Source organism: Varroa jacobsoni, unplaced genomic scaffold (genome assembly GCF_002532875.2).
Source record: "Varroa jacobsoni isolate VJ856 unplaced genomic scaffold, vjacob_1.0 scaffold_1472, whole genome shotgun sequence".
Lineage (NCBI taxonomy): Eukaryota > Metazoa > Arthropoda > Arachnida > Mesostigmata > Varroidae > Varroa > Varroa jacobsoni.
Window position 1 is genome coordinate 159302 of NW_019214374.1, and position 13889 is coordinate 173190.

Here is a 13889-nt window from a genome sequence, read left to right on the forward strand (position 1 = left end):
GCTGGCGGACCTGCAAATCCTACAGGTATGCCACTTAATAGGACTTCGTAGAGGCAGAACCAGTCGAGTGGAACGTACGCGATACGCACTACCGAAGTGACGTGGCGGACCGTGCACGGTGTGATTTTTTGCTCAAATCTCTTTGAGTGTCCGGGAATTATCCGTAGCCTAGACCATATTTAAGCGTGTTGAGTTCCTCTTTGACGATACGCATCTGCAGTCCGTAAAATCCATATATTCAAAGATTGGCGTGTATACGGAGACAAGCGTGTGGATCCCTATGCGATGCAATCTTAACAACCCTAAATACTAACATTAACGGTCGAAAATATATTATATTCACATTTTCACAATGTGTGATGCTTGTGTGTTCATTTAGTCATGTGTGTGTGTGTGTGTGTGTGTGTGTGTGTGTGAGTGTGTGTGTGTTATAGACAATAGAGTATCCGTATTGCATTATATAGCGGTTCATTCCTCCTCCATCCACGAATTTCTCTCATCTCTATTGAATTCCATTATTAATTTAGACAGTTAGCATCTAGGTGGCGTGTATGATCGTCTGCGACTATATGTTCTTTGCCGAAATAACAATAATATCTACTAGCAGTATAAAATCTGTCCTCGATTGCCAAGCGCTTACAGACAATTGTTGTCGTCAGGGAAATTGATTGAATTATAGAAAAAATAGAAATCAACACATTGATCGTTCCTAGATAAAATCAAGAGGTGCGGTCGAATAGATGCATGCGTGGAAACCAGAGGGCGCGCATTCGCGAAAGATATGAGTGCCTTTATAGCGGCTGGTGACTACGGATCGTTATGTGGGGATGCAGAAAACAACGTCACTGGGCCGCAACTACTAAGATAAACCCTAAAGCAAACAGATGTAAGTACACAATATATTAACAGTAAAAAATAAATATACACTCAAGAAGTTTGCGAAAGTCTTTTGTGTATGCATTTGCGTTTAACATGTGTGTCTACTTCTCTAAATCTATGAAAAAAACATTCAGGTCAATTGAGGCGCGACTCTCCTTTGTTAAATACCAAATTGCCAGATAAAAAGCCCGAAAAGCATCACATTACGTAGAACTCCGTCAGCTGTAACTTTTTTTAGCATTGATTGATTGATATTATTGTTGATAATAGTGTTATGTGGCGCCATTGAATACACATTACCCAATAGCGGTAAATGACGACCCTCCTGACTATATGACAACACAATGTTCAACCCTATCTACTATAAGAATACTTAAACCTTAAAACCTGAGCACTATATGACGCCGCTTATGCTTCACTGTTATATTAAACGAGAAACGTCGGTGCAGTGTTGCCAGCTGTTCCTTTGCTTCAGCGGTCAGTATCTCTGTTTCAATGAAGGATTGTTTTTTACTGCGCTTGCCCAGCATCATTGGTACGTTTAAATTAATATTCAGAATTAACAGAATGATGAGAAATTCACAACTAACAGTTGACTTGGTGATGTTCCGTTACTGTGTACCATAAGGAATCTTTCATGTTGTGGTGCATATTATGCCTTACGAATGCAGCGGTCGAGATGATCCGCAATGTTCCGGGGGATCCAATTTTTTAAGTAAGAATCTAGTGAAGTGAAAAGGGGGAACCGCTAAAGGTTTAGAATGATTGCAACATTCGGATCGCTTTATCGACGGATCTATCTATCTATCTATCTATACTCATGCAAAAGTTACGATGACGCACACTTTCAATTTCTCTCAAGTTGTATTTTTCTCTGCAAACGTTTCTCTGTCAGATAAAATACACGTACCTTCTGATTGCCTTTTGAGTATTCTATTTTGATTTTTCTTTAGATCTATCTAAACTTACTTCCTACACATGATATTGTTGAGAGTCTGTTTTCTGCTAGGTAGATTAATAATGGTGAATTAGGCCGCAGCCTTTGCACCTCATTCAAATGTCAAAATAAGCAAGTTTCGTTTAGATAATTATTTTGGCTTTGAAGTCTTCTTGATCTAGTCTACTTCATCGCTATCACGTTTTGAAGAAAAAATTCAAGGAGAGGCATAACAGAATAGAATAGCATTTGAAGTAGCAAGTTCTCAAGAACATTACCAATATCAGCATCTATTACAAGAAAGATATAATCTCGTTATGCTGTATCATTATACCTTTTCAGCCTAATCTGCAGGTGATCGAATAACGTAAATTAAGGCCATGCGCGTCTATGCTGTAATACTTTCCACTGAACGTAAGTGAATGTTACTGTAGAGCCACGCAATACTCAGCGTAGGTCAGTGATGACCGATGAGGGCACATTGCATCAGATAAATATGAATTATCATCGTAAGTATCAGGCCGAGACCGTAAGGCCATCACGTTATAGTACCATTCTCTTAAAGCTGCTGCCATTCCTCTGGATGTCAATTGTTTAAACTAATTCCGAAGCAGTCAGAAGTGCTAATGTTACTAACGGTATGATATAACACAAGCATGCAAAGAAGGTACCAATACGGGATGAAGATATTATCGAAAATTTGTTACTATTACATCCAGTGATGCGGCATCTAAAGGCCCTGTGACAGCCGACGTTGTTCCTCGAAGCACCAACTATCAATATTTGTATTTGCTACTAGCTTGGCGTGGCACGTAAGAACTAACAAAAAAAAAAAAAAAAAAGTGAGAAACTTACGAATAATTCTCAAATGCGACGCAGCGTTTAGGTCGTGTCAAGCATAACTTGGATGTATCGTCTGCATGTGCAAACGAATGGAGATGGAAACAGTATTGATGGTTTGTCTTTTCACAAATTCGCACGAAACAGGGCAAATATTTGGCCTCTAGGCCAGCATGCGTTATTAAGGTGTCTAGTACATAGTGATAAGCAAGGACGGAGACCTTCCCCGCATTTGGATTAAGTTAACTGGTCTTGGCTCTCTTCCGTGTCATTGAAGTACCACGTCGACAAACACTATTAATAAATGTACTTCTACGCGCCCTTCATTTATTGTGTGCGAGCTCCACGATACGTTGGTGGCAGTTTAATTGTTTGCCTATTTTTTTGAGTAATTTATTCGAAGGTAGGTTCTGAAAGCGGGTTCTCGACCGTATTAAATGGTTAATGTGCAAAATGTCGTACAGCCACCGCGGTGTTCCTTCATCCACCGAAGAAGAAATGTCAGAGTTAAAATGTCCGACCTCAAGTGTTTTTGTGCCATATCTAGTGGTAGGCGATGTCTTATACGGTGACTTAGTTTCAACATTGATTATAATTTTTGTCGTCCATTCATCGATAATGAACTAATCAACCTAATGCATATCCCTCGTTCTGTTCGACCCACCTTTACCGTGCTGTTACATCGTGAAAATAATAAGGCGTTGATTGAAAACGCTTTTTTTTTGTGTTGATGATTGTGAAGTGACGACTGGGATCGTTCGTCCATCGAGGGAGCTTTTACTGGTCTGTTATATTTGTCTGTGACCGAAAGATCCAGATATACGAGTATTTAGCTGCGCTAATTGTTTCTTAATAGAAATTCCCATTCTATTAAAACGGTTCGGGCAAGACTTGATTCTGTCATTTTTATTTGTGCTCCGTAGCGTTAGTAAACTCATAAGCAAATATGCTATGCTCATGATACTAGTCTTGTCTTGATACATCATTGCCGTATTCGGCCGGTTTTATTTTTTTCCTCTAAGGATACACAAGCACCATATTTAGGCCTGCACACCTGAACTGCACACATGACGCGTTGCCATCTACGTTGAAGGTGTTCAATTTGTACAATGGAAGTCTTTCAGCGGACGTCGCATATTGGACCTGCTCATATTTTGAATTTGCGTTAGCCAAGCTCTTATACGTTGGCAGCGTTTACGAGACCGCAGTTTACGCAACGCAATGTCTCTGCCTATTTCCTTCCTCGGTCAACAACGGCTCATCATGGACAACCACATCTTGGCCTGATATTGACATCGATCGAACATCTACTCTGCAATTTAATGCGCCTCGTGTCCACACGAACATTACAGTGACTATATATTTTCTTCCTATAAACCAAGTCACACACTCGTTTATATTTTGAACATTTTGATCTAGTTAGCCCAAAGAAAGAGATACAATATAAATGGGTATTATGTTGACAGTCAAGTTGGTCCTAAAGTATCAAAGTAAACTGGGGCTTAGCGCATTAAAATGCCAGCGCAACATTCAAGCGTCGTTGGGAAATGCTCGACAATCACTATTGGTAGCAAAAGCAATACAAAGAGCTTTGGGTGGGCATTGTTCAAAAGAGATACGTGTATCATTTCTCGTAAACAACTTAAATTTTCGTTACAGGCTCCCTGTCATCGCCGAAAGCGACACTGGCATCTCGCAGAAGATCTGAAGGTCGCCGGCATAAAAACGCGTAATACCTCAGCTGAATTTGAGGGAAATGCATTTCCGCTTCACGGCACGGTTTGGGGAGCATTTACTAAAAAATGAACAAGGCCGCGACCAGAAACCCCGGCACGTATATTGAGAATTATATATATTAGTGCTGCTAACAATGAGTGATATCAGTTGGTTATCATACACGTATGCTCACGAGACAATTAGTTGTTAATAAATACGTTTAATTACATTTGGTACAAACGTTTGCTATCTATTGACGGGTCAAACTGACACATACCTGTATCGTGCACAAGCTTCTACTCATTTACCGTTGTTGTTAATAGATATTTTACATGCAATGTACGAACCGAAAATATGAAGATTAATGCTTTAAGCACTTGAAGGACCACAGGTTTGCATCACCATTTCTGACCCTGTCGAAACCTAGTGCTGACGGAGCCTATAATGAGCAGACTGTGTGCACTACGACACACTGAAGCTTAGTTTTTCAATAAATTGCTAAAGTGGGCCTTTGTTGCATAGAAGACCAATTTCTGCATGGCAGAATTGAGCTACTAATAATGTTAAGCAGCCTTCCTCGTAACTATTTTGCAACTTCATTTAAATCTAAGCGATTCATTTTGCTATATGAGACCAATAGAGAAATGCGCGTTCTTTGTGAGAGATGAACGTACTATCTTTATAAATCAAATCAAGTGGAGGTCCGATGCAACGAACCCACACATAGGCATAACACATGCAGGGCTGTACTTCGTTATCTGAATTGTGCACGTTTTCTTAATTCAAACCGTTTATTTAAATATGTATACATAAAATAATATATAATTTTTGTCAATAACAATGTTTCTATTTTGTAGGAATCTTATAGAGGGCCAGTCCAGACGAAACAAGTAGCAGCTACGGGAGATAGACAATGCGCGCGTTGAGTAGTTTCGAAATCATACGACGACTTGTTGTTATAGACCGCTTCTTTCACAGGCCCACCGGTCTGCTCAGCTCAGCTGTTTTGTGCCGGATCTTTGCGAAGTAAGTATGAATCTTTGATAGGTTAATAATTGAACTTATAATTAAGTTTAAGTTATATTGCGAATAATCTTTGCGGCATTCAATCGTTACTTCCAGCGAGCAGGATTTTATTATTTGTTGAAATGAAATAATCCTAAAATACAGCTCAGTAGTTAACTAACTGTTAGCCTATTACGAGTTTGATAAGAAAAAAATTAAGTTTATCGATGGATAAATGCTGAACGCAAATGCTGGTGGCACTAACGGAAAAAGGATAAAAACCACCGACAGACTGAGGTTCTACCGCTTGGACGTACCCTGCTAGTCATCGACAGGAATATAAACCGCTACTCAGAACAATAAGTGAGACAGTAACGCGAACAGAGGGTTCGCGAGGTTCTAATGCTTCATTAACGTATCGACTTCATGTACATCGTATTAACAGAACGTATTTGACTCTAATGAAAGCAATCGTCGATCGAATGTTGGACGACCTTCTGAAAAAAGTGTAAACACTATGTGGGTTCTAACGATTTCTCTTGATGAATATTTATAGAAGCAAATCATGTTGACTTACCCTGGCGGTACCTAGCGCCCAGGTGATGCTCTTAAAACGAAACCCATGACCGCTGAAGGTACCACACATTAGCGAAGATGCGAATCGACGTCGATGGCTTGGAGGTCCTCTTCCCGTACGGTTACATTTATCCTGAGCAGTACAGCTATATGCTCGAGTTGAAGCACTGCCTTGATGCTAAAGGACATGGGGTCCTAGAAATGCCATCGGGAACCGGAAAAACTGTTAGTAACAAGACACGTTGCTACTATCTAAATAACATTTAAAAAAAGACTAACATTTAAGAGACTTTCATGAGCGCTTCGTTTTAAATCAACGGCTGAAACCAGAAGCATCTGGTAATAGTATATTTAGCAGGTGTCCATCTTGAAGCGCTGCTTGAACCCAAGCTAGCCTCTATTAACTAACGTTGGTAGCGCGCTTATTTTCCAGTAAGATCTGACTATCTATCGACGTTTCCATATGCCCTACATGAACTCAACGATAATAGCTAGCCGTATTACTAATGTCAAACTAAATCTATTTGTATAAGCATATATATAAGTAAACCACGCCTATATATATATAGTGTGGCTTCTATGAGAATCTTCATTTTTAACAGAAATATTGGTTGGTTTGTTTCTTCGAGAACAGGTTACTCTTCTTTCGTTGATCGTAGCTTATCAGAAAGCACATCCACAACGGGTCAGTAAGCTTGTGTACTGTTCACGTACGCTGCCCGAGATTGAAAAAGTCGTTGAAGAGGTACGGGCAAGCTTTGATTAGATGGAAAGTAGTACAATAAATACATTCCCATATAACCATAATCACAATTTTCCATTACTGAAATTTGCATACTATGATAATGCTTATGACTATTCTAGTTAAGCACTATTATGCCTGTGTCCTTATTTCGCTGAACGAAGGCACGTACTTAAGTCATTACATTGTCCCTACTGTTTGTGCAGGTGCGTCGTTTACGTGAGTACTATCGCAAAGAGGGTGCAGTCGCTTCAAATCCATCACACGACATTTTGGCGTTGTGTTTGACATCTCGGAAGAATCTCTGCATTCATCCTGTTGTCTCCGAAGAGCGCGATGGCCGCGTTGTTGACGCTAAATGCTACGCAATGACCTCAGCCTATCGACGAGGTGAAGAAAGTGAGCCAGAGACAGCTGGCGCTGGCACCTGTACATTCTACGAAAGTTTTGACACACATGGACGAGAAATGGTATTACCGCCCGGTGTGTACGGCATTGACGACCTGAAGGAATACGGTCACAGAAACTATTGGTGTCCGTATTTTACCGCTAGAAATGCGATTATGCACGCCAATGTGGTCATCTACAGTTACCACTATCTGCTGGATCCAAAAATTGCTGAGATTGTGTCCAAGGTAAACATGCCATTGCTAACACGTGTTTCGCAATATACTGAAGAACAACTTTCCTAGGGATAGCAAAAGGATAACACTAGAACATTTGTGCTCGTACGATCCTGTTGTATGGCTGAAGTTTGACAGTGAAGTAGGCACGCTTAAGATGAGTGCGGATTGGCTATTTTCAGGACCTGAGTTGTAGCAGTGTTGTTGTATTTGATGAGGCTCATAATATCGACAACGTCTGTATCGATGCCATGAGTGTAACTATCAATCGGAAAATGTTGGATATCATCAACGCAAATCTCGTCGTTGTCGAAAATCGCGTAAGACACATTCGCCAGACTGATGCTGGACAGCTGCAAGAAGAATACAACAAACTGGTAATTGGACAACTTGCTTTACATGTGAAAAACTTAAGTAGTAGCAACGCTGCTATTTTTTTGGTAATCTCCCCCTAGAGTTATTTTGCCCATTGTATGTATCCAAACGTTAATCTATCAATAGATGCACGCTAGCAACTATATAGGATCAGGACGAATATCTACGCCAGTCTACTTCGTTTCGCTTGACCAAATGCGCACTGATTCCTCTGATCCTTTCGATGAAGGCGGCTGGTTAGGGCGGCTTTTTGCCGCTACGAGTCGAACGGGAGACGTTGAACGGGAGGGTTTGCATACTACTTAGGGCTCGTACTCAACGTGTTCCTGACTATTATTTGAAAATAGGCTACTACTCTGTGAACTTCATCACAGCGGCTAAGGTTAATTCTTAGGCAAAGTTCAAGTGCTGGAAATTAGACAGCCGCTCTTGGAAATACGCCCAGTAGAGTGGGCATGCTAGGTGCCAATGCTGTTCGGTGAAAGGGTATTTGCAGCAGGTTATAAAGACAAGACAAACCGAAGTAATAGGTTTGACTTGTCCTAGTACTGAAGCGCGGAAGGCCATGGGGAGGCGGATGCGTCAAGCGACGTTCCCGTCGTGTCGTTGAAAGTAACACCTTCAACCTTCCAGAAAATAGATCAATCGATACGATTGATCTATTTTCTGGATGGCTGGTCGTAATAAGGATATTGCAGGAACGATGAAAGCTCCATAGGTTCAGCCGCAGAGAAAACACCCATGTCGGATCAATCCTGCACGAAGGAGCCAAGACGTTGTTGTTTCCGATCTGTCATTGAGTTTTATGTCCAGTATCGTCGTTAGGCATTTTGTAACACGGCAGGCTCCCGACGCGAAAGCAACTCTGTCTATGCCCAGTTTCGAACCCAGACCACAACGTGTCCCAAAAAAGATTAGCAGGCAAACACGTTACCCACTAAACTATCACAAGGATTCATTCGAAGTGCTATCCAACCGGCACGCCGTCTGAGGGCGAGCTATCTTTTGGAGCGGAGGGTATGAACTTGCATGTGAGTAACACTAACACTCCGGCTGAAGCGTGTGCTGGCTTGCGCGAGAAAGCCCTAAAAGTAGGTTCCTTCATGCGAGACTAAAAAAATCCATCGTTGAAAAAAATGTTAAAATCAATTTTACCGATAACGTTGAGTACTGCCACGAGACCAGGATGTGCCTTGGATGTGTGAAGTTGTATTAATTGCGGATTCTTAGAAATAATAGCGGACATAGGTAACATTCAGACTGAGCCACCAACATCCTGACCACTTAGTATATTCCGGGGCCAGTGTAAAAGCGCTTTAGTACTCGTTGCAGTTTCTCGGATTCCAGCATGTAGATTGGTGTTGCCTGAGCGAAGGAGGGTGATCGTGGAGCAGCTAATGCTTCCCACAATCCGCAGTAGCGCTCAGTTCCTTTCGATTCCCCAGGACACCTCTTAGACTTAACAAGGTCTAGTAAAAATCCCATCCAGAAAAAGGCCACATTGTTGTGCTCCTTGAACATCTGACTCTAAACCTTTTTAGATTTCAAGCCAGGCATTGTCAGGAGCCACGTATCTCCAACAAATACTTTCTACGTAGTATTTATTTATTACTTATCGAATCTGGCTCGTTTTAGGGTATCTGGTCTCGAAACGATTCTACCCAGCATACACATTCTTGATTTAGACGCTGGCGACTAATCCCGTAAGGCTTTAGCTATACACCAGTGCATCCGGTGGTTGCCCACAAATTTCACTAGTTCGATGGTAATGACGCACTAAGGCGGTTCACAAGTTATCACACTGGCAAGACATCTTGTAGAAACCTGTGAAACTCAAAAAGCAGTTCGACGTTTCCTTATAGAATAAACTTTCTCCTGCAACATACTGCTAGTTGTCAGACAGCGTGTGTTGTATTTTGCCGCTGGGGTAATTTTTCCGCTAAATTAAATGGGCCTTAGACTCACCGCACGCCCCCCTTGCTGTCCATTCGAACGACGATTTAGCTGGGTTTGTTAACAGTCTATAAGCTAGTCTAGGCAAGATTTTTGCAACAAGACCCGGATAGCTGAGCTGCTTCCAATGTCTTAATCCATTGTCCTGTTACAAGTAACTGAGATATGATTATGTCTCACGTATGACCCGCCCCTTTTACGCTGTCTGTTTCACTTTCCCCTACGATCCTTAGCCTCACAATTTGGCCGACCATTTCATTCAGAAAATGACAAACCTCTTTTCAACTCAGCATCGCTCTGCTTTCGCTGCCGCCAGTTGTAAGAACGACGCGCTAATATCGGCGCAAACGCGTTTTACTTACTGTACATTTCGTTTGTACACAGTAACAACGGCGAAAATACCTCGAACTTGGTAGAGATGATTCGTAGGGATTGGTAATCAGCGCTATTTAAGCACCCATATATATATATATATATGGGTGCTTAAAGCATTGACTGTTTCTCTAGCTAGATGAGTTTATAAAGATAATACGAGTCGCGTTAAGTGTACGACCTCTTGAAAGCTGAGATTTGCGGTGAAAGATATTGGAAAAGCGAAACGCCTATTCTCAGATTTAAGCACCTTGAAGCGCCTCAAAGATGGGTGAAATGTCTGCAAAACTTTGATACATTTTAAAATGTCATTATGATAAACGCACAAATGCTGAAGATGCATTATATACTTAAAATAGATATAGGAATAGAAAAAAAGGTGCAACAGGTAAACAACATTAAAGCCTTCAACCATGCGGCTTCAATGTTAGCCTCTGTACCATACCAAAGCCAAACGTTTTTAGACCGATTGTGAGACAGTCCGGTAATTGTATCTGCACGGTGGTCCATGATTCTGGTCATGCAAAATTGCTGGCTAACATATCCACTAACCCGTTGACTATTACCGCTAGCGTTACATTAGCAGTATTTCTTTGCTATTTAATATGATTCTGTGTAACAAATAAACTTTGAATACCTCGGAGTTATGACGAAATTCCATGTTGTTGTTGTCGCAGGTTGCTGGCCTTCGAACCGCAGCTCAAGCTCGTGCTACGGATATCATTATGCCAAATCCTGTCTTGCCAGATGAAGTCCTCCAGGAGGCTGTGCCGGGAACAATAAGAACTGCCGAACATTTTACTGCGTTTCTACGGCGACTTTATGAGTACGTCAAGTATCGTATGCGAACGACCCACGTTATTCAAGAATCACCGGCGGCATTTCTTAAAGATATTAACAAACAGGTACCAGGCTAAATGAAAGGCGTATATCACGATGGGCATATCAAAATGAAATTTATATTTGTCGCTGACTAGAATGTGTCGAAAGTCTTATTGATCAATGTTTTTTTTACCAACGAGAACTACGGTCGAGAAAAGTAAAATATAAATGCATCTACATACTATATATAGAAGGGAGTTCGACAGTCGCTTGTATGTACAGCCCTTCCATCGGCTACGATTTCACCGACTGGTCACTGCTGAATGGTGAGAAATGTAGGGGAGATTCGATTATTCTGATAGTTAGAAACGCTTGCAAACTGCATGGTCCTGAATAGAAGATAGCAGCCAGAGTTAAGATGATTAAGTCTTCATAGTTTTTTCAAGCTTCAATTTGACTAAGTCCGTTATTGGTTCGCATACGACGTCTCTATATCTAGGTTTGTATTGAACGTAAACCGTTGCGATTTTGTGCCGAACGACTCGCAAGCCTACTTCGCTCCTTAGAAATCTCAGATGTAGCAAATTTTTCGCCACTTGTCCGACTTTGCCATTTTGCTACCCTGATCTCAACATACACAAAGGGCTTTACTCTCATCATTGAACCGTACGACGACAGAACGCCCAACATTCCCAATTGCACGTTGCAGGTATACTGACCTTCTCTGTATATTGCTTTGTATATCTATATTGCATCACAACTTCATATTGAATTGAATTGAATCAGATTTATCTCTTTGAAGTCGAAGTTTGATATGAACTTAACGCTCAGATGATGTCTTGTCGCACCATGTAGCTGAGTTGTATGGATGCGTCCATTGCTATAAGGCCGGTCTTCGAGCGTTTCCAATCAGTAATCATTACTTCGGGAACGCTTTCACCGTTGGATATGTATCCGAAGATTCTCGCGTTTCATCCCATCGTTATGGCTTCATTTACAATGACCCTAGCCCGACCTTCAATCTGCCCGATTGTTATCAGTAAAGGAAATGATCAGGTATGCTTTGTTATATTGATCATCTCAGGCAAAGTATACAATAGCTAGAAAAGTCCTGACAATAATTATATTTATGCTACATTTATGTCACTACAAACCCGCTTTAAATTTTTTGTTCCGACTATAAGGTTGCAATTTCATCGCGTTATGAAAATCGTGATGACATGGCCGTCATCCGTAATTACGGCAATCTCTTAGTTGAGATGTGCGGAGCGGTACCTGACGGAATTGTAGTCTTTTTTACGTCATACCAGTACCTGGAGAACGTGGTAGCTTCTTGGTACGAGCAGGGAATCGTCGATCAGGTACGTCTGAGCAACTAGATACCCAATCTATCGATGAAGCAACGAGCCCTGTGTAATGACACGATCTTTAAAAATGCATTATTTTATAGCTATTTTAATTCACTTGTCCTTATTTTAGGTTCTGCGTCGTAAACTGCTCTTTATCGAAACGCAAGATTCAGCGGAAACGAGCCTGGCCCTTCTCCACTATGTGAGAGCAGTGGAGAGCGGTCGGGGTGCTGTGCTGTTATCGGTAGCTCGAGGGAAGGTGAATGTTAACATGATTAGCGGTTGCTAAATGGAATAATGAAGTTGAACTTAGCGTACGTTTTGCCAAGTGCAGCAAAGACTTTACGCGTCAACTAATGCGTTTTTGTGTGGAGTACAATTCCAGTCTTGATTTGTTTTTTGTACGCTATCAATTTGATTCTGTGTTCTGCGCAGGTTTCCGAGGGAGTCGACTTCGATCATCATCTGGGTCGCGCTGTGTTAATGTTCGGCATTCCATATGTCTTCACTCAGAGTCGTGTGCTACGAGCGCGCCTAGAGTTCCTACGAGATCAATTTCAGATTAAAGAAAATGATTTTTTAACGTTTGATGCTATGCGACATGCAGCACAGTGTGTTGGCAGAGCCCTCAGGGGAAAAACCGATTACGGCGTGATGGTATTCGCAGACAAGAGGTTCTCTCGACATGATAAAAAGAGTAAATTACCACGGTGAGAGAAAAAATAGTCATAATTTATAGCTATCATTTGCCCTACTACTGGATATTCTACCCTCAACTCTTTGCATTGCTGGCAGGTTTACTTACGCACACGTATGAGGTCGGAACAGGCTCGAAAGTCTTCAGTGGACTTTTTTTAAATCCATATTTTTACTACATTTTACTCCGTACCTACTTCAACGGACGTAAAATGAAGACTTTCAACCTGCCGAATTTTGAAAAACTCTCAAGCGACCTTTGCCCTACTCCGTATGCATTAAAAAAATTACAACAATCATACTATTTGGAGCTTGATTCGTATATTAGCAGTATTAATCGCTTATAGCTAACTGTGTTTAGCATGGCTAGTAAACAAATGTCAATCCGATTTCAGCTGGATTCAGGAGTACTTAACGGACTCGCTATGCAACCTGAGCACAGAGGAGGGTGTGCAGGTAGTAAAGAAGTTCCTGCGGCAGATGGCACAGCCATTTACGCGCGAAGATCAGTTGGGACTTAGTCTATTGACGGCTGAACAACTCAACGACGAAGAGCTCAAAAAAAAGATTAAACAAAAAATCATGGAATTCTCCACTGCTGGAGGATAATTTCATCCCAACGTTGCGAATCATTAGATCTCATTGATGTCAGTACAGAGTGTTGCATCCACAGGGTTTTGATCAGCGCCGCGCGAGAATAGCAAGAAGACTCCTAATCAATCGACGCTTTGTAGGGGCTATATAACGTAGGCAAGAAATAGCTGAAAATATAAAGAGTCGTTCTTAACGGGTGTCACCACTGAGCCTGTATTTAGGTGATTACGAGTTATGAACGAACGTCTTGATCTTAACGCTAATCATTGTCAGGTACGATATTTATAAATTACAGTCAATGTAATAAAGGGATTGATGTCGTAGTATTTTCAGTTTTTCCCCTCTTCCTGTGTTATGTACCGATCTAGTAATATTGTATTTGAATTGAATGAAAAACTGAAAATGATCAC

General features: G+C 41.3%; 1 protein-coding gene across 4 annotated transcripts; it reads left to right on the forward strand.

The window, feature by feature from the left end:
* Window positions 1-1243: 1243 nt before the first annotated feature.
* On the forward strand, window positions 1244-13811 carry Xpd (general transcription and DNA repair factor IIH helicase subunit Xpd). 4 transcript variants are annotated; one of them, XM_086972486.1, is made up of 15 exons: window positions 1244-1356; window positions 2159-2230; window positions 4316-4486; window positions 5230-5398; window positions 5934-6178; window positions 6588-6698; window positions 6902-7330; window positions 7501-7695; window positions 10696-10923; window positions 11340-11549; window positions 11696-11896; window positions 12025-12201; window positions 12320-12448; window positions 12625-12899; window positions 13281-13811. In XM_086972486.1, exons 5-15 carry the CDS (start codon window positions 6032-6034, stop codon window positions 13492-13494), a joined length of 2316 nt encoding a protein of 771 aa, XP_086828612.1. In that variant the 5' UTR covers window positions 1244-1356; window positions 2159-2230; window positions 4316-4486; window positions 5230-5398; window positions 5934-6031; the 3' UTR covers window positions 13495-13811. The 4 variants fall into 4 exon arrangements, with proteins under 4 accessions (XP_086828612.1, XP_086828611.1, XP_086828610.1 ...); XM_086972485.1 differs by having other exon boundaries at window positions 1258-1414; window positions 2159-2325; XM_086972484.1 differs by having other exon boundaries at window positions 1258-1414.
* The last annotated feature ends 78 nt before the right edge of the window (window positions 13812-13889 follow it).

Bases quoted from the DNA above. Each gene is read 5' to 3' on its own strand.
- Xpd (XM_086972486.1), top strand. From the start codon at position 6,032: ATGCGAATCGACGTCGATGGCTTGGAGGTCCTCTTCCCGTACGGTTAC. The intron at 7,331-7,500 runs GTAAACATGCCA...GGCTATTTTCAG, and splicing joins TTGCTGAGATTGTGTCCAAG to GACCTGAGTTGTAGCAGTGT. The intron at 10,924-11,339 runs GTACCAGGCTAA...CTCTATATCTAG, and splicing joins TTAAAGATATTAACAAACAG to GTTTGTATTGAACGTAAACC.